We start from the raw sequence: 25081 nt of genomic DNA, 5'->3' as shown, positions 1-25081 counted from the left end.
TTCTTGTCTTTAAATGGTGTGTGTGTAGAGAGAGAGAGAGAGAGAGAGAGAGAGAGAGAGAGAGACTGTAAAATGTTATTGTAAAACATTTTAGTGCTCAATTAAATGATTATGTCATACTTTGTCTCAGGTTTTACGCGGGAATCTTTGTTGAAACAACACACTGCGGGATGCAAGGCAAAATCAAAGCACCACTTGCTCACGCTAATGAAGAGTAATGATATTTCTTTATCATAACCTTGAAGTGAGAATCAAGGTGTCATATGGTTTTACTTCCCGGATGTTAAAAAGTTAGCGATGTTATGAAGTGTATTAGGTCGTGTGAGGGCATTACGGGACAAAACGAGTGCGAACTAAGTACCCATTAGCACGCTCCAGAGGGAAAAAAATGTGCATACGCGTATGGACCATTAAAATATGAAACAGTTTCATAGAACCCTAAAACAAACAAAGCAGGGGGATATTTTAGTGCTGCGGTTGCTTTAAAGCCTGAAATATGTTATAGGACTGTATATTTACACGGCCTAGAGTCGCTTATTGTATACAAATGTAATTGAAAACTGGCGCATTACCAGCCGAGTCAGACACATAAAAGGTGGTATTTTTATAAAGAGTTTCAGCAATTCCTATCTGCGATGAATGGCATTTCGGACTAACAAAACATTTGGTTTTAAGTACAACCACCCCCTCCCAAATCGAACAAACAGAAAGTGGAATTAAAATAGGACAATTTATTAATTACATCGGGAATTGTGTTTAAAATTAACTATGAAGAGTTGACCAGTATCGACGCGTCAACAAACATTGTATAATGCCCACCAACGTGGTTAAAATATGGGAAAATAAACACAATTAGACTGTTGCGCTTGTTTCAGCTTTTTTTTTCTGAAAGCGGCTACGCCATATCGCTGCCTACTGAGACTTCGCATTAGTAGGTAATGAGAGTGTTTTAGACTAACTACCCCACAAAAAAAGGCAATAGGTCGCTTTGTCGAAACAGAACAAACGCTTTTTGCATCGGGGCACACAACTGTTCGCAAAAGGGAATACTTAAAACCCAGAAGCATGAAAAAAGGAGGAACCCCGAAGGGCCGAACTGGTTGTCTGGGTTTTTTCTTTTCTCTCAAGCTATTGAAATCTTTCGAGATAAATGATAATGCTCTTAACTAATTAGGGTAAGGTTCGTAAGAAAAACACCTCTGGCCTGGCCCCTGTAGCCTGCGTTAGCTGGTGATTTCTCATGAGATTTTTTCTTCTTAAAATCCATATGAAATACACTACACAGGTGAATTTGGAGAACAGTGCTGAACCGCTACAGTTAGTTAACATGACTTTCGTGACGTCGAACCTCCTGTGTTGGTTGCCTGCTACCAGACGACAAAAGGAACCTCATTTGTGTGAAAACCAAAGCAAAAAATAGCTTTTGATAAAAACACTGTAGTTTTTTCAAATGAAGTATTGGGGTGTTATGACAGGCGGAAATGTTGTGTTGCATAAGCATAGCGTTACGTAAAAGACGCTATTTTTTTCCTCATTCTATGTCAACCGGTACAACCGAATTAATCTAACACTCCTTAAAAAATTACATATAACTACTCGGGTGAAAAACGATTAAGAAGTCCGTTTTAATACCGAAGCTTCGTGCATCCGGAACTGCACTGAACTGCTCACTTCTTTAATGACTTAACGACTACTTTTCCCGGTTCGGCCCCGCGCATTGGTTTCAAGCAGAAATGTTAGACTTAGACAAACTTCAAGTATTTAGAATAGCTGAATAGCTCAAAGCCACTTCATTTCCTTTGCCTTTTTTTCAGCATTGAAAAGAATAGGTACGCGTCTGGATATGAGAAAAAGCTGAGAAAAATCTTGCTGATCGCTTATCATAAATGCTTAAGAGCCATTTCCCATAAAAAATAAAATAAGTTAAAAAAAGAAGCCATTTCCCTTTGAAAGTTTTTATTCTATCGTTTTTCGTCACCCCAGGAATAAGGACAATATTTGTGGTTCTGTCCTTGTACCTAAACAAACGTCTTAAAATTCATAACATATATATTTTTTTCTGTTTTGCACATTTTAAGTTCTGCGGCCGAACGCATAAAAGTTTAAATAAAAAATAAATGCAACCAAGAACACAGTTAAAAACAGCCTATGTCATATCAAAAGTGGTCAAATACACATCATGGCATTTAAATGCAACTTCAAAATTCCGTAACCACTTCCTCAAAAATAAACATCTAAAGAAGATCTCAGCGTGCTTGGGCGGACTGGGAGCATGACGAACATATCGCATTCTGTAGGAATTAAAGAACGTCATTTTTGCGACGCGCGGCAGTGTTGACACCTCGGTTTAGCGTGCACCTGCTGCTTCGGTCGGTATAGGGCGTTGCTGCGGATAACCTTACGTGAGAAACTCTACAATGACTATCTGTCCACGATCACGTATGATTGAGTCCGAACTGACGTTTTAAACAGTTGGTCAGATTCATATAATAATGAAGGTGCTGTTAAAATGAATGCGCTTTTAGAGAAATTAAAGGTGACCCCTGAAACAATAATTCAATATGTTATTTTACATTGCCAAAAGAACAAAAAGAGCCTTACGATAATAGAAGAACTGTTAAACTATGCGTCTGCAGACACTTGCTCCCTGTGTGAATTTGATACATTTGCTGCATTAAAGGGAAAGTTTCAAATTATACTTAACTGAACTCATTAAAAAACGTACTACTAGCGTTCTAGGATCTAATGACACCGTGAAAACGCTCATTACAAAGGCTTCGTCTCAAGAGAAAAAGGGGGTGCTCTCACGAGGCAGGGGCTCACTTAACCATCCACTGCCGAGTAGAATATTCCTAAAGATGCCGAAGCCGCCACAAATGTCTCTGCATTGACGTTAAATTAATGTCTTTTCCAAAATGATTGATGCAAGGGCAACTTGTTGATTGTACTTATTGCTCTCCTATGAGTGCCATTTTCTTTAAATTCTGTTTTGTGTCATTCAATTACAAACGCATTGTTTTATATATTTTTTCGTATATCAACCATTCTCTTTGTTAAATGTACATATTTATCCGACCCGACTGGGGCACGTAACTATGTGCACGGTGCAAAAGTCCTTATGAAAAAAATACCCCTGTCTACATCAATAACAAAAGGTTTTTTTACTCCTTTGGTTGAGTATTGTTCTTTTATACTGAAATACATAGGTTATTAACTTCACTGTGTATACAAGTGCATGCGTGTCTGTTAGATGTGTTTTTAAAGAGGAAATGTTAAAAACCGCTATCACAGAGGGCAATCTGGAATCTGGCTGTCTGCTTTCAAAAGGAACAAAAGCATGAAAAAAAAAGCGCGAAGAGCAACACGTCAATGGGCAATACTACAAAAATATTTGGTAATTGGTCTTATTAATATCAGATGCTATTATTTTTTTTCTACTCAGCGCGTTTCTTAAAACTTCCCTTATTTGTTGTATTCGACATAATTTTCATCTTTTTGGTTTGAACAAACAGTTTGATAGTATAAATACAGGGAAAAAAACCAAAACGACACATTGAAAATAAAACCTTGCGTCACGGAGCAAAATCACAGAAACCAGTCTTAAAAGATCGAGGGGAGATTTCACAAACAACGTACCTTCTTTCCGTGATCAGTCAAATCCACATCTATCCGTCCCTGGGATGCCACTGAGTGGACAAGAAAAGCCAAAAAGACATAAAATGTTCGTTCCATCTTCTCGACTCACCAAACGCACCGCGCGGACTCCGATCGCTCACGCCTACAGATAGACCGGTCCGCCACAAGCGCTCAGGTTTTATGCACAGGTTAGCGGCAGAGCTCAACCGGGTGTCTCAGTGATTGTGTTACAAAGACATCCAGTCAGTAAGTTATCAAAGTCTAAATGGGAAACACACAGGCATATTTCCCATGCGAGCGGTCAACCCCCCTGGCAATGGTCGTGGAAACTGTTTTTTAACACCAAAGAAGACTTTTCACCTTTGGCTTCCTATTCAACTTGACTTGAAGTTGCGTTGCAATAAATAAGACCGAAAATTTAAACTTCTCAGGGAAAGAAATGCATCTCATATTTTGGTAAAATTGATTAAGGTCCATATATGTTTTCGGGGGTCCCGGGGAGTAAAGACACGTCAAGGCGGGTGAAATTAAAATTACTCCTGTGTCAAGGCTGGATCGTAGGTTAAATAAACAAACGAAGTAATTTTTTGCCTTTTTATCGCTGCTGTCGCAGTAATTGCGCTAGGCTTCTAAAACATACAGCGGTTTTTGATAGCACTTTCTTAAAACGCACTCTGTAACATGTCTCTGCCAGCGCGGTCCCCAAGTTTCTACTGAGAGTGATAAGAAGAGATTCAGGATTTAAGGGGGGGCTGCCGTTGTCTTCAATCCTGCTCGACCCGCCTTTAGAATGAAAACGCAGTGCACTTCCTTTTGTTTTCTTGAGGTGTGCTTTTGTGTGTGTGTATGTGTGCGTGCGTGCGTGCGTGCGTGCGTGCGTGCATGCGTGCATGATTGTACGTACACGTATGCGCGTATGCTCTTTCTATTTTCTATCCTGATTGCGTCTATACTGTAATCCCAGTACGTCCACTCTGAAATCAGAGTACGGTCATCGCTTCATAAAAACGATAGTAAATGTTTATATTCTCTTTTGATAGTATAGAAAGGTTATAAACAACTAAAAACATCCCAAGTTTTGCCAGTGTGTTTGGCTTTGTTGTTTCATTCTTAAAAGAACACACATACATGTAGAAGCTATGGAAGCGTGTAAGGGTCACAACACCAACACCAAAAACAAACTTCACAACACCAACACCAAAAACAAACTTCACAACACCAACACCAAAAACAAAGCTCACAACACCAACTCCAAAAAGAAAACTCACAACACCAACATCAAAAACAAAGCTCACAACACCAACACCAAAAACAAAACTCACAACACCAACACCAAAAACAAACTTCACAACACCAACACCAAAAACAAAACTCACAACACCAACACCAAAAATAAACTTCACTTTAAACAAACCCGAGTATCATGTCTGCATTAGATAACCACTCTACTTGACCCACTTCAGTGGCCATTAAAGAACAATCAATTGTGAAGTTTAAGGCCCTTTGATTGAACAACCATATTTTCTCCCATATTTTGGTTTGGAGGTAAAAACTAAAATAGGATAGAAAATATGGTTACTTTGACTGCTTGGCACGGCTGTCTATCCTGCTTTTGTGAAAAAATCTTAGATGATCTAATTAAGATTAAAATAGACCATTTTCTCTAGAAGGGTTGGAATTGCCACTACTCTTTAATATGCAACCTTGACAAGTGATTGATTGTTCTTCAATGACTACTGAAGTCGGTCAAGATGGAATAGTAACCTGGTGCAAACATAATACATATGATTCTCAAGATTGCTACTAGCCTCTGTGTTTAAAATGCTCCCCGTGCTTGTTGTTGCCAAAGCAACCAAAGTAACTATATTTTCTATCTTATTTTAGTTTTTCCCTTTAAACTAAAATATGTTAGAATATATGGTTCTTCAATCAAAGGACCTTAAACCATTGCAAGCTAATTAACTTCGAGACACTTCTCGGGCTTAACATCCAGAAGTCACACGTACCTCACTTCTGAATGTTAAATCGTTTAAGTCATGTTTATCAACTTCGGTAGTTGAGGCTGATGCCTGAATATCACATAATCAGCGTTCTTCGACAGAACTATAAGTAAAACATGATTTTTGAATAATTGGCGATCCTCAAATGTAGCTGGGATTGATTGATATGTAGAAATAGATTCAGAAATTGACACTTGACTCTTACTTTGTTCTACGTTACGTTATTATTTCTACAAGGACCACACCTTACATTACTGGTGATCGAGCTTTATTTTTATAAACACTGTGCCTCAACAGCCGCACAGCTGAATACGAAATCTCAATTAAGCTTTATTGTGTTAAAAAGTAAGACACAAAATTAACATCTTGAAGGGTTGGAACTGCCTCTACTCTTTTATGTGTAGGCTTGACAATTGATTGATTATTCTTTAATGGCCATTGAAGTGGGTCAAGTGTGAGTGGTCATATAGTGCAGACATTATACGGTTTACATGATACTCAGGTTTGTTTAAAACGCTCTTTGTTTGGTGTTGTGAGTTTTCTTTTTGGTGTTGGTGTTGTGAGCTTTGTTTTTGGTGTTGGTGTTGTGAGTTTTCTTTTTGGTGTTGGTGTTGGTGTTGTGAGTTTTGTTTTTGGTGTTGGTGTTGTGAGTTTTCTTTTTGGTGTTGGTGTTGTGAGCTTTCTTTTTGGTGTTGGTGTTGTGAGTCTTCTTTTTGGTGTTGGTGTTGTGAGCTTTCTTTTTGGTGTTGGTGTTGTGACCCTTACACGCTTCCATAAGAAGCCTACTTTAGGGAGGAGAAGATGACACTCATCACGGGCGTGGGATGGGGCATGCTACCTAGATCTTCCCGTCAGCTATCAAATCGCCGCGTGAAAGGCTGGCGGACGGGTTCAAATAACAATTTTATCGGATATCCAAATTCATTTTGCAGTTGGAAAAAAGATCAGTCCTGATAATTTTTAGTGAGGTGACTACGACGTGCGTCTGAGCATTCATAGGGACACACCGCCTGTGACGAACACGACAAGTAAAAGCTTTGACATGGTGAGGACACATCTGGAAGGCATGGATACTTGACGGAAGCCAGTACTCTGATCTACGAAAAAAAGTTCAAAACACGGACCCTGTTGTTGTTAGCGGCATAAAAGCTGACTGGCACTGTAGCGATGACTAGTATAAGAAAAGTAAACAATTATAAGTGAAGAAATGCGTCTGATTACATAATAAGACATAGTAAGTATTTTCATTGTTGCATTCATCTTGGGTGTTATTTTCCAGATGCTTTGTAGTCAAATTAAAGACTTTGTAAGCGTGTGGCTGGTGACAAGCCCTGTTAACATTCCTCCGCACACACGTCCAAATAGAAACGTAACCTTACAAGTTCATAATGGAGGTTATAAGAAAGTAGTCCATATAAACACTAAATCCCGGTAGTTGTGGTAGCGATGACAAGAAACGTTACAGTTTCAACACTCTTCCGCGCACATGGGTAGTGGAAAACAATGGCTGAATCTTGCAATGAGGAGAACAGCAAAAACAATGCAGTCACATCTTAAAGGGAAACTTTCTTACGCGAAATATTTCCTGTTTTAAGTATTGATACACTCATAAGATTTCCAGCACTCCTTCCCTCTCCCCCTCCCCCTCCTCCACCCCTCAAACGCACGCACGCACATTCTGATGTCCGTTTGAATTAACTTAATAAAAATCGTGGGCGTCTCATGTTGCCTTAATAAAAAACGACCCAGCTTGTGTTGCTCAGGATGGCGATATATATATGACTTGAAAATTGCACTCTGTTACCCTTAATGGAGGAATATGCCATCGGACATATAAAACAACGACGGATGCTAAAGATTGACCGTAAATGAGTATATTACATGTGTCTTTAATTTGAATGTCTGGAAGTAGGCTTAACCGGAGAAGATGTTTGGATTTGGCGTGTTATAAAAAAAATCTGTGCCTGTTTAAAAAAAAGAGAATACCACACTCGCGACGACGTTACCCTGTTTCTTTTTAATTATAGCTTACATATGAATGTAGTGATTGTCACTATTTTGCACCTTTTTTGTGAAGGGGTAGCATTCGGGGCGGTAGGGGAGTGGCCATCAAGTTACCCCATAAAAATTGTAGGTGTCATATCCAACTAGTGAGAACATATTTTCACTGGGAAAACACCTTTTGTTGCACTTATGCAGCTTAGTGCAAAAGCCTCTTGACTGCAGACATGACATTTTAACAGCTGCAAACTGCAGTATTTTTATAATAATAATAATAATAATAATAATAATAATAATAATTATTATTATTATTATTATTATCATTATTATTATTATTATTAATGGTAGTAGTAGTAGTAGTAGAATTTGACATCGTTACACCCTACCAGTCAACACCAAGCTAACTATCACGTGTGCAGAGGCCTAAAACTGACGACTTAAGCAGGCACAGCCAACTGTCGGCTTAAACTTTTTGTCTGATTCAGATGACCGAGGGTCACTGATTACCAATAAGTCATCCGTCTCAATGTTACACAGGTTATTCACTGACCACCAATACGTTTTTACTTTAACTGGCTAAACTCTTAAATTTATAATATCCCCTTTATCCTAAATTGGTAATTGTAAAAATGATACAATTACAATTTTCTGTTAAATCAGCATTCGCCGCGAGTCTCAATTCGTCATGTATGACCCCCTTTTATAGTCGTGTTAGTCATTATAATGTTGCACGCCCAAGTGCTTTAAGTAAGAAAAATAAAACAAGTTACACACTATTCTTAACCTCCCACAACGAAGGAAATTCTTTCCTGCAAAAACTGGAGTTCAAACAATAATGCGATATCTACAGTCATAGATACGTGATACTTTTCAACGAGTCCCTTTGATTTCATAAACATAATCTCCATTTGGAACAATTAAGATTTGCAGTGCAGGACTAACTGCATCACACAAATAAACACCTCTTTTTCAATATATTTACCAATTATACCAATATCTTTTTATAATCATTACAAATGAATTCCTTGTTTGTGATTGACAAAGGAGAAAAAGTATCGCTACTACATTGCGATAGAGTCGAGGGAAAGGTGGTATTAGACTAGTGCTGATCCTTCCCTGCATACCAACAAAAGGTGACTCTTTTTTAATGGTTAGGTCTCCGGTACTATTTTATCAATGGAGGGCTGGGGATGTACGATTATACATAAATATACCTGAATGCAGTTTCATTTCAGTTGACCAGTTTCAAAGATTTTTTTAAATACCGCCTAGGATCATACGCCATGTTGGTATAAAGGGTGACGCGCTTATTCCCAGAAAATATAAATTCCCTTTCGATCACGGTATTGTGCCTACTCGAATTTTTCTCAACCAAGTGTCACGTAAAGCGGAGAATAACCGATCGTTCTAAAAAATATATGATAAATGCCAGTTGATACAGACACCTTTCCAGGGAGCAAGCATTGCGCAAGATTGAATGAACCCAGGTGCAAAAATGACTTTTACATCGCTGCTGTCATCGGAGACCACCTGTTAGTGTACGTGTTTTTTTAAATATCAGCCTTCTAGGTTTTATTTTTCATCCATGTTACAATTAGAGAAGTCACTGTGAAGTGTAACGAGACCTGTAGTTAAAGAGCGTAACCGCTGGCTACCATCATGATTGACGGTTGTCGTGACAACCTGTCGCGTGCTCTGCGTTTAACATTTCCGATAACTTATATGCAATTGCATTCATCTTAGTTAAAAAAGGGAAAAAAAGGGAAAAAACAGCGCTAGCTTGTTTTTGCTATCATAAATTATAAAACTATTTCAATTGTACAGAGGTTGCAGTTTAAATTATCAAACCGATAAACACAGTGTTTAAAACCGCTGGGAAATGTCGTTAAAGTTCTTACGATAACCTCCAGAAATTTGAGGATGCGTGTTTGTACGATTATTCAATTAAAACTGGAAAACGTCAGATGCAAGCTGCCGTTTTTTTAATAACCCAAACTAGTTTCATTCCATCGATACAATCAACCTATCCCATAAATATGCCAAGTGCTGGTTCTTTTTTCCTGTCTTGGGCGGGCGAATGCTGTTTCGCTGATTTTGGGTCGGTTTTTACGACTTACCCAATTACTAGAATGTTTACAAATTGAATTTTATTGCAGCTTGCGTTGCTCTCCTCTGTCAACTCTTCAGCAGATTGTCTCGAGGAATATCTTAACACGATGTCAAAAAAGAAAAAAATTCCATTGAATGTGAGTTTCGCATTAACGTAAAACTGATCCATCTTGAAAAGGTAACCGAGACTTTGTTTAACTTCAATTGAATTTCCTGTGATGTAATAGTACTTTTTTGTGGGCGTTTGTGTGTATGTCTGTGTATATATTTAATTCGCCTGCTAATTAAGGAGATGCCGGGAGGGCTAGACGAGAAAACAAACAAGTTTTGGGCTTAATTGATATGTGGTCAAATTTTGATAATATGGCAATTTGGAATGTTTGATATGCGCATTGCTTCATGTCCCTACGCTTTGATTATTGTAGCTGACGAAAGAAATCGATTGAAGTAAGTTTTGGGGTTTTTTTTCGAATTTATTTGTAATGCTGATGAAAAGTTTTCTTTGGCTGTAGCAGAGGTAAATACAACACATAGACAGATAGATAGATAGATCTCCATAAGTTTATAGAGCATAAAAAAGAAAAAGAAAAGAACGACGAAAAAATCACGCGGAGGACACGTAATAAAAGTTGATAAAAAGAACCTGTTTGCTTTTCTCCCTCCAGTTACTAGTATACCTTGGGCTGACAGTTTCGATGCCATCAGGGGTGACATTTTTTGGTTCAAACCTGGGGGAGATCTAACGCCATATATATTATAGGCTATATACACAGATTTAGACAGAGTGGGCAAGGGCGTGTCCCCATACTACACTGCTTTGGAACATTCAAAATCAGCAAAGTTTTGGGAGATAATAAATTGGTTCAAATATAGAGCATATTTCCTATACTTCAATTTTCTCCTCTACTGTAGAAAGGTTAGTTCCTTCTGGCCCCGGGGAATTTCTCCCCTCCTTTTGTGAGAACTAGCTGTCTGTAGAGCGCCTGTCTTAAAACGGTTTAACAACAGTGAGCCAGCAGTAGGCAAAGGCTTAGCTTTCATCAGCAGGGGCGGATCCAGATATATTTTCTGACAGTCTTCCAAATTATCTTTGTTGATCCATCCTCCATTTTTGACCGTCTTCCGACAGAAAATATTAGATGCCCGACAATGTAAACTTGAAAATCTGACCGTCTTCCGGAAGACCCAGAAGACGGCCTAAATCCGCCCCTGAATTTCAGTGCCACATTTACCGCTTTGCTTTCCTTTGGAAGAAGCTTAGGGGAGATTCTGATATCTGGGTACCCCAGGGTCTTCAGGTTTATGCCCAGGGGGACCCCCTTATTGCTGCTACAGACCACTGTCTTATGTGATGAAATGGAATGCTATGCCACCTACGTGCTACACAAAAGGGCAGAAAAGGGGATAATACAATAGAAATTACACACTAGAATGTCATCTCGATTGTACATGTATTTTGAACAAGTAAATTGATTACAGTCTATCTATCTATCTATTTGTCTATCTATCTATCTATCTATCTATCTATCTATCTCACCCTCTTACTATCAATCTATTTATCCATCTACCCATCAATTCTATCACCATGGGAAGATAACTGAAATCACTTGATTATACTTTTTCTCTCTCTGTTTGAAATACAAAGGAGAATGAACAGACCTTTGAACAAGCCTACTATGCGTAAAAAGGCTTTCCTGCGCAGAAGGAAAAAAACGATCAAATATTTTCATAAGGTCTCTTTCAAGTTTCTGAGGAATTATACGTATTTTTGTACACGGACATGAGTTGAAGTAATTTTAGCATAAGGAGAATTTTTTTCACATATAGTCTTTTACCTTTGCACTGACAAAACCTTAACCTGAAAACTGTGAAATGTTGAAGTCCAAATCAACGGCTAACCTTTGTTTTTTTCCTTCTTACTGTTACTACAGGTGAAGTGGAGGCGATACTTCGAAGTTAAGCCCTTGCCCACTTAGTTAAGCGGGCTAAAATCGCATCTTCGCTACGACCGTTTCTTTTAATACCCAAGGTCTATTTTACCTTTTTTTTTTTGCATCAATGGAAAACGCTAATCTAGACGCAGTTTCTAGATTCATTTTCGAAAAGTGTTCGGTCTGGGCGAATTTCATCGTCTATCCATTACAAGTATTAATCAAGAAGTCGAATTGGCAACACTCCCTTTTTACAACTTTTGCACTTTGTATGCTTTTAAGGATTACAAATTTAATCATTTTTCAACTACAAAACTCGACTCCTTGCCATAACAAAAACAATGTAACCAAAATCAATCTGTATAAACTGTGGCCAGCGTTTCTATATTTAATCAAAAATAACCCTATTCTAGAATAATTCGATATTTTACTATCTTCATTTTCTTAAAACCAAACATCTTCCTACTGTTATTGTTAATGCAAAAATACTTCTTCAGTCAAATGTTTTATAATCCAATATACAGATAAAACTCATTTTTAATAAGATATTTCAAAAAAGCGATATGCAGTATCTTTGAGTGCCTGGGGTATGTCTGAATGAAAAGAAGAAAATTTTGGGAAACTCTTACCGAATGGTGGGCCCTATACTCATCAGAATGCTTGTCTATACCCATGTGTCTTTGTGTACCGACGTTCTGTATAAGGGCAGCAAAAAGTAATAGTATCAAAATACGTCCCATCTTCTTTTCTTCCTTAGTATCCTAAGTATACCGTGCTTTTCAATGCCTTCGTCAGCAGGGTTTCTCAAAATCTGACCTGACTTTCTCGACTTTTATTCTATGCCAAGGTGTGACGGGGTGGGAATTAAAATATCAGCGTCGATATTTTATTGCGGAAATTAAGTCATCGTGTATAACTGTCAGGACTATTCAGCGTCATAGTTGAACACGTGGGTTCTCCTACACGCGGTTCCAGAGCGGTTAGAATATAGCATGGCAAGACTGATTTCGGCTGAGCTTTGACATGTTATGAAATTCATATGTATTGCTCTAAATGCTGACTTTAGGTTTCATTTATTTATTTTGAAATGCAAAATGTTGAACTTTGACATGTTATGAAAATCAGGTTTTTTGATCTTCATGTTGACATTAGACATTATTTATTCATTTATTTATTTTGAATTGGAAAATTTGTATAAAGGAAATATTACAATATCAAAGAAATAAAATCATCAAATCATGATTAATCTCTTCACAAAGGAAATATCATGAAAAATAAAAGTATCATTAAGTGTTTATTTTTTATTAGGCAAAACATAAGCTCTCTTCTCAATTTCAGCATGAGCCACAAGCACGTGAAAGAGGCTAAGCTCGAAGGGACACACGCCTGAGACTTAAAAACTTCGTCTGTTAGGCCTGTCTCTTCTTTCGACACAAACTATCAAAAAACACAACAAACAAACGAACATCTCTTTGATTTATGGATTCATTACCTTAACTATCCGGAAATAAAGCTTGAACTTCCAAAATATGGTTAACAAAATCCCAGGACAAGTGGTAGAAAACCGGTTCCTGTGGCGCACCACAAAACCCACGGTTTCAACCTTTGCTTTAAACAAAAGCTTGTTAGAACAATTATCTTTTTCAATAATTCTTGTCCCAGCAAGTGACTTCTCAGGAGAACTTTTTGACTTTCTGACCAGGCAAAAATAGTTCTGCTGAACTTGGGTTTTTGTTAAGGCAAGGCTATGTCACGTTGGGTCCAGCGTAACTTTTCAGACCATTTTCATCTGGCTATCAATCTGTGTCGATCCCATTAACAAAAAGGGGGTAGGGCACGCCTATAGATCGAGTAGGAGATCGTGGGCAACGTGACCGCCTTCTTTAACTATAATCAGATGGAATGCACAAGTTAAAGATAATTTGAGCCAATGGATATCGTATTGAAGGGACAAAGTGGTCTTAAATTATCACAAAAATCTTGAAACGGACGTCAGAAAAATTTGATCAATTTGAGATATTTTACAAAATCTCCGGAATTACTAGAACGTAACGTCATCAATGTAATGTCAATGTTTTTCTAAATCGATAAAAAAACATAAGAACAGATATGTATGCGATTAGATAGGAAATTAACAAGTGTAAACATGACAAATTTTTAGCAAGGGAGCAAAAATCTCTTTCCGAGAGAGAGAGAGAGAGAGAGAGAGTGAAAGATACATGTACGATCCGCAAAGCTTGTATGTGTAAAGACAGGCGATTAAACACTTATGGTTTATCCTCCCCGTTGCACAATTTACTTATAAAATTAAAACACACTTGGGCAAAGTAAACCTCTCAATTTAAACGGCAGTCAACATCATGCTGTGTATTCGCTCCTTTTTGGAACATAATCCCTAGACCTGCTACGAGATGACCTGTTTTCTTTTCTTTTAAAAGAATTCTTCTATAAAAGGATTTCTGTATTGAAATAGTAATTGGGTGTAAAGGTGCAAACTAATATCATATTCCTATAGTCACTTGTGGTTATGCGTGTTTAATGCTTAACCACTTCCCATAAAACTCATGAATTATAATGTTTCAATGTAAACACTTTAGTTAATAGGTAGAGCGTCACGTAACATCATTCTGTCTACCGGAGAAAGAAAAAGTACGGTGTATCCAAAGATTCGTTGATTATTCTGAAAATACTAGAATTGTATTGAACGAAATAAAACAGACTAAACTGAAAATCAAGCATGGATTGTTTTCTTAAATACTGGTCAAACCAGAGGGTATAGGTTGACGTTGAACCATGTTTGTAACTTTTTAACAAATCCCTCCCTCGTGGTTTTGACATAGTACAAATAGGTTTAAAGCAGCAGTTGAAGCATAGATCATTTTGTGAAAGAAAACAAAAAAGTTTCCAGTAATTCTACAAGTGCTTCTTGTCAGTAGCTTACGCTGTTTGGATTGGAAGGAAATGTAAGACTGCTTTTTACGTGTTCTAAGTAGGTATGGCGCTGGTTTCGGTTGTTTAAGGTCAGTGTGACCTCTTTCAGGATTTGTACATTGAAAAAAAAGTTTCTTACTGCACCAAAACAATTTTCATACTCGAGGCCTTTTTTATCATTTTCATAACTTTAAAAACGTTAAAAACGCAGCCCCGCTTGTTGAAGGTTATCCAGTCTATTTTTTGGTCATCATTTTGACAAAAACGTGTTTTCAAGTGAAAATTCGGGGACATCACAACAAGCGTACCGCAATGAGAATGGCTTCAATCTGGAAGCACTGCGTAACATGGGTCTCACTACTGTTTAAAATTGTTCGAGGCCCTATACCATCTTGATTTGGTTCGATACACATGATATTACGTCAGACCTGCTAATTAATGCCAACATATTTGTGCACCTGTTAAGTGATTTCTTTATTCTGATACTCAGTTAACTCAATTAATCAAGAATATATTTTATCACTGAAAACGCTTTTCTATATTTTTGAACAAGGGCAAAAGGTAGGACCCATTAAGCTGCTTAACTTAAAGTGCAAAAATTCTGCCCAAATTCTGTACTAAAAGTAGAGGAAGTAGGAAACGGTATCGGGGAATATACACATTCAGTAACGAAGGGGGTAATCTTGATAAACTTGAAATCTTTAGAAATAAGAAGCAAAACTATTGACTGCTAACCAACGTCTCTTCAGGGCTGATCATTTATCGACATCGTCTTTGTATAGTCCGCTGTCTGGAGACACTTCCATTTATCTCAGGTGCCGATAATCAAAGTTCTCCGTCAGAAGAAAAATCACCCCACACGTAGAACTACTGTTAAGAATTAGGTTACGTGAAAAAAGATCTTTACCCAAATTACCATGTATATTTAATGACACTCTAATAGCATAAATGTCTGCATCTTCATACAATAAACCACATCAATCTCGAATCTTTACTTTTAAGTCAAGTGAAAAAACACAATTGCGCTTTTATTAATCAAAATCAGTGGCAAAGCTGAAACCACACTTTGTCGGATAAAAAATACCAAAAAGGAAAACATTCTTTCTACGTACGGTTGACGTGTAGTGACTAACACACAAGACGTCTCACGGTGCACACGTCAGAAAAGCAGAAAACAAACTTTGGGACATTTCGCTTTTGGGGCACACATTGCTTTTCTTAACTATGCCGAAAAAACAGTCGTAAGATCATATCTAGATAACAGTAAAAATATTATCGACCTCAGCCATGCCACGGGTAGCATGCCTTATCTACTCCCACACACCAATGCCTTAGAACCAGAAGCTAGGAATCTGGTCAGGATAATCGTCCAATATTGACCATTTGACCACGGGTTTCAAACCCACGTATAAAGGACCCTCTTCCTGCTGCCTCCACATCTGTCAGAAAACATTGAAAAATCGTTCTTTTAGTTAATTTCCCCTCGCAATAACAGTGGACGTCCGTTTTCATGGTCCTGAACTATGTAAACAGTAACGATAGCCCTTAATTTTCAGCTTCTTGTGTTTATTGCTTAAACAAAAAGGTTATATAATATAAATTTGGAGTTTATTTATCGCCATCCACATTGGGGTTTCTGAAAGAATAACAATAAATATATTATTCCAAAAACTCATTACATGCAATTTTATCTGCTACTCTCCACACGTACCAGTACCTGTGGCCAGGAGAGGTAAAGGAATGGCTGTTATAACCACTTCTTCAAACTTCTATTAATTTACGTCAGAAATACGTCAGTTTTCTACATTGATGATGCCGTTAATGATTAAGTATTAGGCAGACTAGGCCCTACACATTCAATCATTTTATTTACTGGGGTACATCATAACATTTAAAGCTCCTCTTCATGGCTAAAGAAAATCTGACGAGCTTAGATATTCAGGTTAACTATATTTTCTTTTCAAAATGCTTAAGTCCCTGTTTATGGTTGGTGACGCCATTAAGCACTAACCAGTCAGATTTCGCAGGTACCGTTTAACTTAACTGTAACAAAGTGTTCCAATTAGGTTGACACAATTTTTAACTGATTTTAAACTGTTTGTCACTGACCGTGGAATACTGATTACAAAATATCGAAGTGCCTACGATTAATAAGGATATCGTCGAAGCATTTATGCTAACATTTATTAAATTTTTCTTAACCAAAATTCGAAAAGAAGAAATTTTGATCTGACTCCTTCATTCGTTCGTGACCTCTGGTTTTTACCAATATGTAGTACATGTACGTCCTTTTGGCCCTTCTCTTAGAGAAAAGACTCAACTACTTACGCGCGCTTAGAAATAATAGAAAATAACCCCTCCCTGATACGAAGATAAACGCTCAATCAAGTCTTTAAAGATCATTATGCCCTCAAGAAACTGACATTAAGAAAACATTCAGCTGACCCGTGTAAACTCACGGAAGTGAGCACTGATCATATTATCTTAAAGCTGGAGCTCTGTTAACAGGGTCATCGAGAAAAATAAGCCACCCTTGTTTTTCGAGCAAAAGGTTTAAAATGTGTAACCTGTCAGAATATAATGGGAGACACACAGGACGTGCATTAACTTTAAGGCTTTCATAGCAGGTCTATTTGCTTTTCTTGTTGTCGGCTTATGGTAGCCCATTGTTTCTGAATTAAGTTCTGGGAAATGTTTGTATTGGATACACGTTCTTCGATCAATAAGGTGAATTGAGCAGCTAAAATTGGCAATTAAGCTTTTCTAGATTTTCATTTGGGAGGAGATGATAAAATGAGTTAAAAAAAAAAATTACTATGAAATAGATATCCATGGAATAGCATTTCTAGGCTTTTGCAAATTTATCTTGCAGGATAAAAAAGCAACCGTCAATCAGATTCTTAAAAAAAGATTTTAAATCCAATCTAAGAAAAAACACAACTGCATCTTTGTATGAGGCCCTTATCATGAACAGTTCATCTGTATGCCTGTATGCAAACATACTGTTCCATTTAGAGAAAGAAAAACATTTGCCCTCTCCACAGTAAGTGTGCAGTTAAATGCAGCAATGATGATATTTGAAAGACGCCACACAAATGCCTTGTCCGAAGCATCCTGCCCTTTGCCAGGGTTGCAAACTGATTTTTCAAACTCTCTGGCCACAGAGGTCTCAAGTATTCTCTTACAATCTCTTGTTCAATTTTGTTCACTAGCCAGTACTCTAGAGATCTCTGAAAATAGTTTCATTGGATCTCAGTTTCTGAGTTTCACAGTTTTCATTTATAATAGATCCACATATATGATTTACTTCTTGATTGTTTCGTCTGTTTACTCTGACACACAACGGAATTACCTGAACAGGTAATTACATAAGTCTTGATTATGACTTGTTAGTTCCTCTAGTCGGTATATATAAGGGGGACGATACCGAGATTGTATTGGGAATTGCAAACAAATCTCTGCTTCATTACGTCAGGACTAAAACTTTCATATGTTTTTGTCAACTCCGGCATGAAGGCAGGCACTGCACTGCCCTGATATGGAGGCTGATGCTGCCTTGTTTTATCTATGATTGCAATAGAGAAGCCGTCACCACATTGCGGTTGCTGGGAAAAACGAAAACGCAATGAGTGCTTTGCCGCAGCACAACGGTGAATGAGGGGCCTTGAAGCGCAGATGCAAAATAAATCATCCTGTGCTGTTGCACAGTTAAGTAAGGTGTGTATTTGTTTAGGCTCATTTAACTCAACTTGGATTAAATTGAATCTAATAAAAATTTAATCTGCTTCGGCGTTTCCTCCTTTTTTTCTGAAAATAGCTACTGGACCTAGGTCTCTGAGAGAGAGAGAGAGAGAGAGAGAGAGAGAGAGAGAGAGCTGCCCAAGAATTTCCAATGCCGCTATTTCAATTGCATATTAGGCGGAGTCAGTTATTTTCTAAAAGAACTGTCAAGAGATAATAAACAATCAACCGTTATTGAACCAAATACGAGGTAGTGAGAACAAGAAAAACATGCTTTGTGTCTGAGTGTACTCAAGCGTCAAACTAGACTAATGACCAGTCAAAAGTGTACTCACTTATTACGGGAACCACTAATTTACCAGTCATATGAAAGAAGTGGATTTTCGTTTAATCTGATATCAATGTCTCCTTTCTTACCTTTTTATCTACATATGTGATGACATGTCAGTGTCATCTGAGTGTATTTGTAACACAAATCTGCGGTTGGATCAAAAAGAACTAATTGAACACAACAAATTGGGATCTGGTACGATTTTTGAAACACGCGTTTGGGGGATATTCAATACCCTTACTTCAAAGGAACCGTATCCAAGATTTATTGGCTCGTCTTTAAATGTATTACTTTCCTTGGAACACCACACCCTTGAACCGATTGTTAATGAAATAACAGAATAAGGAAGAAACAATCTTTTTTCCGTGTAAGTTGCAATTATTTTGAAATAAAGTTTCAAACCCCCAAGAGAGTATTATCCAGTCCACCCATTTCTGACCAACAGGTTATACAAGAACACATTCATTTTAACACGCTCACATGTTCAAAATGGACGTTTTTAAACTTTTATACACTGAGACAAACCTTACCACTAAAGAATAGGTGAGATAATACTGTTAAATGTTAATTGAATTGTGCGGTAAAGGTAAAATACCGTGATTGGACAACTGAAAACCCTAGTAAGACGCGTTCCGGACACCGTAATGAAGTCTGAAAACATTTTTACCCGTTTAAAGATACATATAGGTAATCTGGTTTACTTTAACAGGTTGCAGAACATTGGTAGTCAGGTGTGATAACATAACTGAAATCCTTGTAAGATCAGTACAGTGCACGTGTGGGATGAGTTAATACCTTATGTTACACCTATTTACAGAGGTCAAAAGTAATTTGCTTAGTATGTCTCTTTCTTGTCCGGCAACGAACGAACACGTTATAACACCTGTGATCTGAACTTCGCAGGATTTTGAAACAGAAAGTTTTTGAGCATTTTTGTGTGTGTATGTCATGCACGTCTACTTACGTTTCTCTTAAGTCATCTACCATTTCCAAAGTTTAATCCATAAAAGTATTAACATCCCCAGCATACTAATCGTAAATCATGTCAAGTCAAATTGGTATTAGCCATAACAATATTGTAAACTTATCGAATTATTTTGATATCTGAAGCGCCTAAGAGTAACAGACTTATCGAATAACAAAATGAAATGACAAACATTAGATAATGTACAATAACTCGCCAAACTGACAACACAGTAGTATCTCTTTCGCATATGGAAACAAACCCGCATAGCATTTGTCATCACCATGTTTTTCTTTAAATTCTTAGCTGACCCCTCACGCTCTGAGGTTTGAACTAAACGCTACCATGGGTAAGCAAAGTCCCTGTGCGTCTACAGGAACGCGTTCCGCTCTCTTGTACAGATTGGCCAATGCATCACGAACTCATTGAAAATAAATGGAACGAGGTAAGAGGCGTTCAGGCAGAGACAAATTAAACCAAGGGGCAGTTCTTAGCTTTCAACGGTGAATGGGGGCCTACAGAGTTGTGAATGAACATTCATTTCTGTTTTCGTGTTCAAACAATGGAAAGAATAACCAGGTACCTGTTACTGGAATTCGGTTTTAAATCTGTATGGTGAAACGTGTACGTGAATACCTTTGGTGCATCGGCAAACCATGAAAGACCGTGATTGGTGGAATAAACTATCACTCGCTTGAAAGTGCATTTTCTGGACGTATCGCGGTGAGATTCTAAAAGAATCGTGTGTTCTTATTGTGTGCGGTTAATTCTTGAGAAGAGAGTCGTAACATGGGAGACTGGTGTTTACGGATGTGTTGCGGATGTGAGAGAGAGATCACACGCTCGTGCGTGTGCTTGTGAGGGTTGGGGTGAGGGGGGGGGGGGGGGTCATTCGTCCACTTACCTTAACCTCCATAATCCAGTTTCTAATAATCTTTGGCTGAGATGCAAAATAAAAGTACGTTCAAAGATAGGCGATTCTAGGCATATTTCAAATATTGATCGATCTCTGTATCTACCAGTATCTGATTCTACTTCAAATTTACATCTAATTTAGATATGAACTTGTAACAACAAAAAACTATGTTTCTTTTAAAATGGATTTTTTTATCAGTTAGGAAATGTCTTTAGAATACTTCTTTTCACCTTGTGTTGCATCAATCACAAAATCTTAGGTTTTTAAGGGAGTGACCTTGAAAGACTACTTTTGGCGACTTCTACTCTGCATAGATAAGCCTACTAGTCGCCATTCCTTGAAATGGAGTTTATAACTATTTTTTGTTTCGATGAAAAAAGATTTGCCGTCCTCTGCATGATTCCACGGATCTAGACACACCACAGAGAAAAAATGAAAATAAACAACGCTGCCTCCAGATCGTCAAATCCTGATTCGGGATCATTAAAGAAAGTAATCTACCATTTTCTTGACAGAAATAGCATGGTCTTAAATTTCCGGAAAAAATTCTTCATAGACAGTGTGGATTGAAATAGCATTTGAAGCACTTAGCACTAATCACACGTAAAATGATTTCTCAGCAAGTTGTTTAAAAATCAGATTAGCTTCCCAGTAGATGAGACCAATGCACTCTTGAAAGTATACTATTTTCCTCTACTTATCAGTCTCATTTTCTATCTCCTTTTATTTTCAGACTGAATTTTCGAAATCTATGTGCCGTAAATCAACGCGTCGATAATTGAATTCGTTTTGGATTTGGAATGTATTCGTTATCCGCAAGTAAAAATTAGTTCCACTTATCTGTCTGTACGTGTATATGCTCAATTCTTTTTCGATCATTTCAACGTATTCGACATTCCAATCTGACCTTCCAACCAGCACAAATAAAGCAAAAATGATATGAAGTTCAATACAAAACACTTTTTTTCTTGGAAAAAGGGCTACATTGTGTCATCGCAGATCCAAAAAAAGTAAACGATGTTTCAACCTAACGTAATTTCTATACACGATCTTAACTCGAACAATTGTATTGAGTACATCGTATTTCCTACATTATTCTTACATTTTACTGAATATTTGATAGATTTCAGGCTTTATATGAAAATTATAGCTAAATATATATTTGGCTTTACTTAGACGAAAAACACAAGCTTATGAAATTATGTGCTTGGTCACCTTGACTTGCTTTCTCTTTTGAATGAATAACAGTCAGAAAGATGATTACAAATCAAAGGTGCGGTCCGAACATTTGTCTTACTTTGAGCAAGAAATAGTCCAATTCGTTTGATTTATTCTCAGTTTCTGTATCTATTTATTCACCAATGGCATTTCTACGTCAAAGGAAGAAGCAATATACCGAGAAAAAGAGCGCCGAATGAAACGTGAAAAATTGTACAAGACACCTTTTCTATTTACTCATGCACATTTGTGTACAGTTAACGCCACATATATGACAAAAGTCCAGTAAATACTGCAAATATAGAAACATAAACATATGCCAAATTGCGATAGAGTTACAAAAACCAAATAAAACAAAACCTTCTGCATTGAAAATGGTAAGGATTCTTACCGTTATATCAATCACTCCGTGGTCTTGTCCATTAGTGACGTAAAGAGACGCAAGAAAAAACACAACTGCCCAAAGGGAGTCCATGACTGAAACGTGCAGTAAGTCCGCTAGAAGTGCCGACTGTATTTACTCTATCAGGCTGAGCCCTAAATACTCGTCTGGTTATGAAAACCACGCGGACTATGGTCCACGTATATCTTTTTCCCTCTCTCGCGTTGGGCAACAGCAACAGTAACAATATCCTAACACCATAGCTTCAAAGCGCAACTTATTTTATACCAAGATGTGGCATGCATGCGCAATTAATGAAAAGCAACCTGGTGTCTGAGAGCATAAACGTTAAATAACGTAATTGGGGATGTCATTTTTCTTTCTGATTATTTACGATCAGTTAGATCCAGAAAAAAATCATTCATGAATCTCACGATCACTTCAAACATTCAGGTTCCAGGACCCCAACGGTTAACTAAATGTAGTCCCAAACTAGGATGACACAGAATGCAAATTGTACATACATTTTCCGGTGAATGTAGACTTCAGAGCGATTTTACACGTGTATTTTGACCTTACGACGCGTTGCGCAGACCTGATAGGATTCACGTCTGAACGGTGGCATAAATCTAAGTCAAAAACGTTTAATTAGCATCTGGATACAAGGCAAAGCTTTTTCCCCACAGATAATAATACTTTGGGATACTTTCTCACGCATCTTGCTGACCGTTTTATTAGCGGCGTCTTTATGGGCTAGCTGTTTGATAAGATAAAAGACACTAGGAACCAAAAAAAGATCTAAAGTAAACATATAACCGAATATGTTAAGCCTAGATACACTTAGATTCCAAAGTTAACGGCAAAAAGTGCGGTTTAAGTTATTTTATGCTGCTCTGCTTAGAACACTCGCATACCCTTGATCGTGAAAGAAGAAAAAAAGGGCTGCCTTATGGTAAACGGCTATAACCAGTGTATTTTTTCTGAGATAAACTTTTTTGCAGATTTCTAATGCCTGTTAATGACAAATTTGTAAAGATTAAGTACGAAAAGGTGAATTGTTTGGCTCTCGCGTTGCCACTGTCTCACCTGCACCAAACGCAGAAGTCAATGTCGACAAGATGGTTACGTTCTGCAGTAGACGATCAGACGACGACATTAATGAACGCTGACAACCGTTTTCAAAATGCTCCAAGATTAGGTATGATCGTGAACCTAGAAGCATCTTAGAGACATTTCCATGACCCACAACAGGCACGTTAACAAGTGTGTTGGCTGCATGGAGTCGTGCACTGATGAATACCGAAAGAAGTGTTTAAAAATTTGACAAATCTTTTTAAGGCATACAATGCGCGCTAGACCTTTAAAAAGCAAAGCAAAGAAAAAAAAGAAAAAAATCCCTTCATCACAAGGGTAGTCCCTACATCCTATCCCAAATTGTTGATGAAATTTATATCTATTTTCAAATAGATTATTTAAAAAAAACTAAATCTACAAGTACTTCTAAATTTTTTGTTTTACTGCCACGGGTGAAATGTACCAGTCTCTATCTAAAAAATTGAAACTAATAATTCAAACACGGTTTTTTTTTATCGTAGTTCTGTCAACGGTTTTGGATATGATTTTCCTTACTGACTAAAGGAAAAAGTTGACATTTTCAGGAAATTAAAATGTTATATTTCACGCTCTTCACGTGCCTTTAAATAAGTGATACCTTCTGCGCCGACTCTCTCGACATAGGAATTATTTTTCAAACTCCGATGGAGACCTAAGTGAGTGTTAAAACACGCTGTAAGTGTTGACATCTTGACTTATAATTATATAAGCTTGAGTATGAATTGCTCCTAAAGCTGGGCGTTCTACCCTGGTAGACCGGCGCCACAAGGGGGCGGCAGAATAAATGTCAACAAATTATTTTAATTTAATTATTTTGTGTCCTTTGCGGTCAAGACCAAATGACGTTATTCGTACCACGTTGAGTCATTAACTCAAATTGATGGCACGACTTAAATATTAGACGTAAGTTAGAGTGTACTATATGTTTTTTTTTTTTTTTTTTGGGGGGGGGGGGGGGTATTCCGTTTTGGTATACCACCTATATAAGTCAGTGGTTCATTGAAAAGATTGATAGCCATTTTGTAATGCTGATGCAACTAGAAATACCATCATATAATACAAAAGGTTGGCTTCCAATGACAAAATAAATTGAATTGAAATTTTGATTCAAATCTCCACTTGCTATGCTTTTTAGCTTTTATCCTTTGGGTGGACCTTACTCGATACACTTGGGCCCAGGTTCATCAACATTGGATACTCTAAAGAACGCTATCCATTAGATGCAATTGTTATCCTCTGGTCAGTTATCCTGTAGGTAAAGTTATGTTTTTCCAAACGCTGGATACTTGTTTTAGTTTCTGAAATTGCTATCCAGTGAATTAATAATGACTACTATCCTTAGGGTAACTGTCCAGAGATAGTGTTTTCCATAGGATATCGTTTGCCAGAGATAGTGTTATCCATAGGATAGCGTTATCCAGTGTAACGAGAATTTTTGCATAGAAATGACGTCATCAGTCAGCTGGTCTCCGCTAGTGAGTTTCACTGTATTTGGCCATTAATATATATTAATATAAATAAAATGGAAGCGACACCGGTGGTTTATATATAGGCCTATATAAAATACAAGCAGAACCGTCGGGTCATAACCATCATTGCCAAATTTTCAGAGATCCAATATTTTAAAATACTTTGTTTCAACTTGAAATAATGAACTTTGGTAAAGTGAAGAAAAACGCCATTCAGCCCAAAGAAGGCTGCCCTTTCATCTAAATGAGTTTGATTCTTGGTCGTATTATTTTACAGAACTTTGGAGTCGTAGTGAATGGTTTAAAATGCCACTCTACTGACAGTGACATTCTATTAAG

General features: G+C 37.5%; 1 protein-coding gene across 14 annotated transcripts in view; it reads right to left on the bottom strand.

Moving 5' to 3' along the window:
- LOC106179863 (A disintegrin and metalloproteinase with thrombospondin motifs adt-1) overlaps window positions 1–22504 on the bottom strand; it is a 53344-nt gene extending 30840 nt beyond the window's left edge. For 4 of the 14 annotated variants that reach the window (XM_087008918.1, XM_087008921.1, XM_087008923.1 and 1 more), the window contains exon 1: window positions 12307–12453. In XM_087008918.1, coding sequence (XP_086865044.1) covers window positions 12307–12417 — 111 coding nt within the window. In that variant the 5' untranslated portion in view covers window positions 12418–12453. Of the gene's footprint in view, window positions 1–3636; window positions 4030–12306; window positions 12454–22169 lie in introns of those variants that run through there. The other 10 variants (XM_013563653.3, XM_087008929.1, XM_087008924.1 and 7 more) reach the window with 5 other exon arrangements.
- Window positions 22505–25081: the final 2577 nt, after the last annotated feature.

The sequence above is a fragment of the Lingula anatina genome, chromosome 3 (genome assembly GCF_051362555.1).
Source record: "Lingula anatina isolate TDL-2025a chromosome 3, LinAna3.0, whole genome shotgun sequence".
Taxonomy (NCBI): domain Eukaryota; kingdom Metazoa; phylum Brachiopoda; class Lingulata; order Lingulida; family Lingulidae; genus Lingula; species Lingula anatina.
The sequence above is the reverse complement of the archived record's forward strand: the minus strand, read 5'-3'. Positions and strand labels throughout refer to the sequence as shown.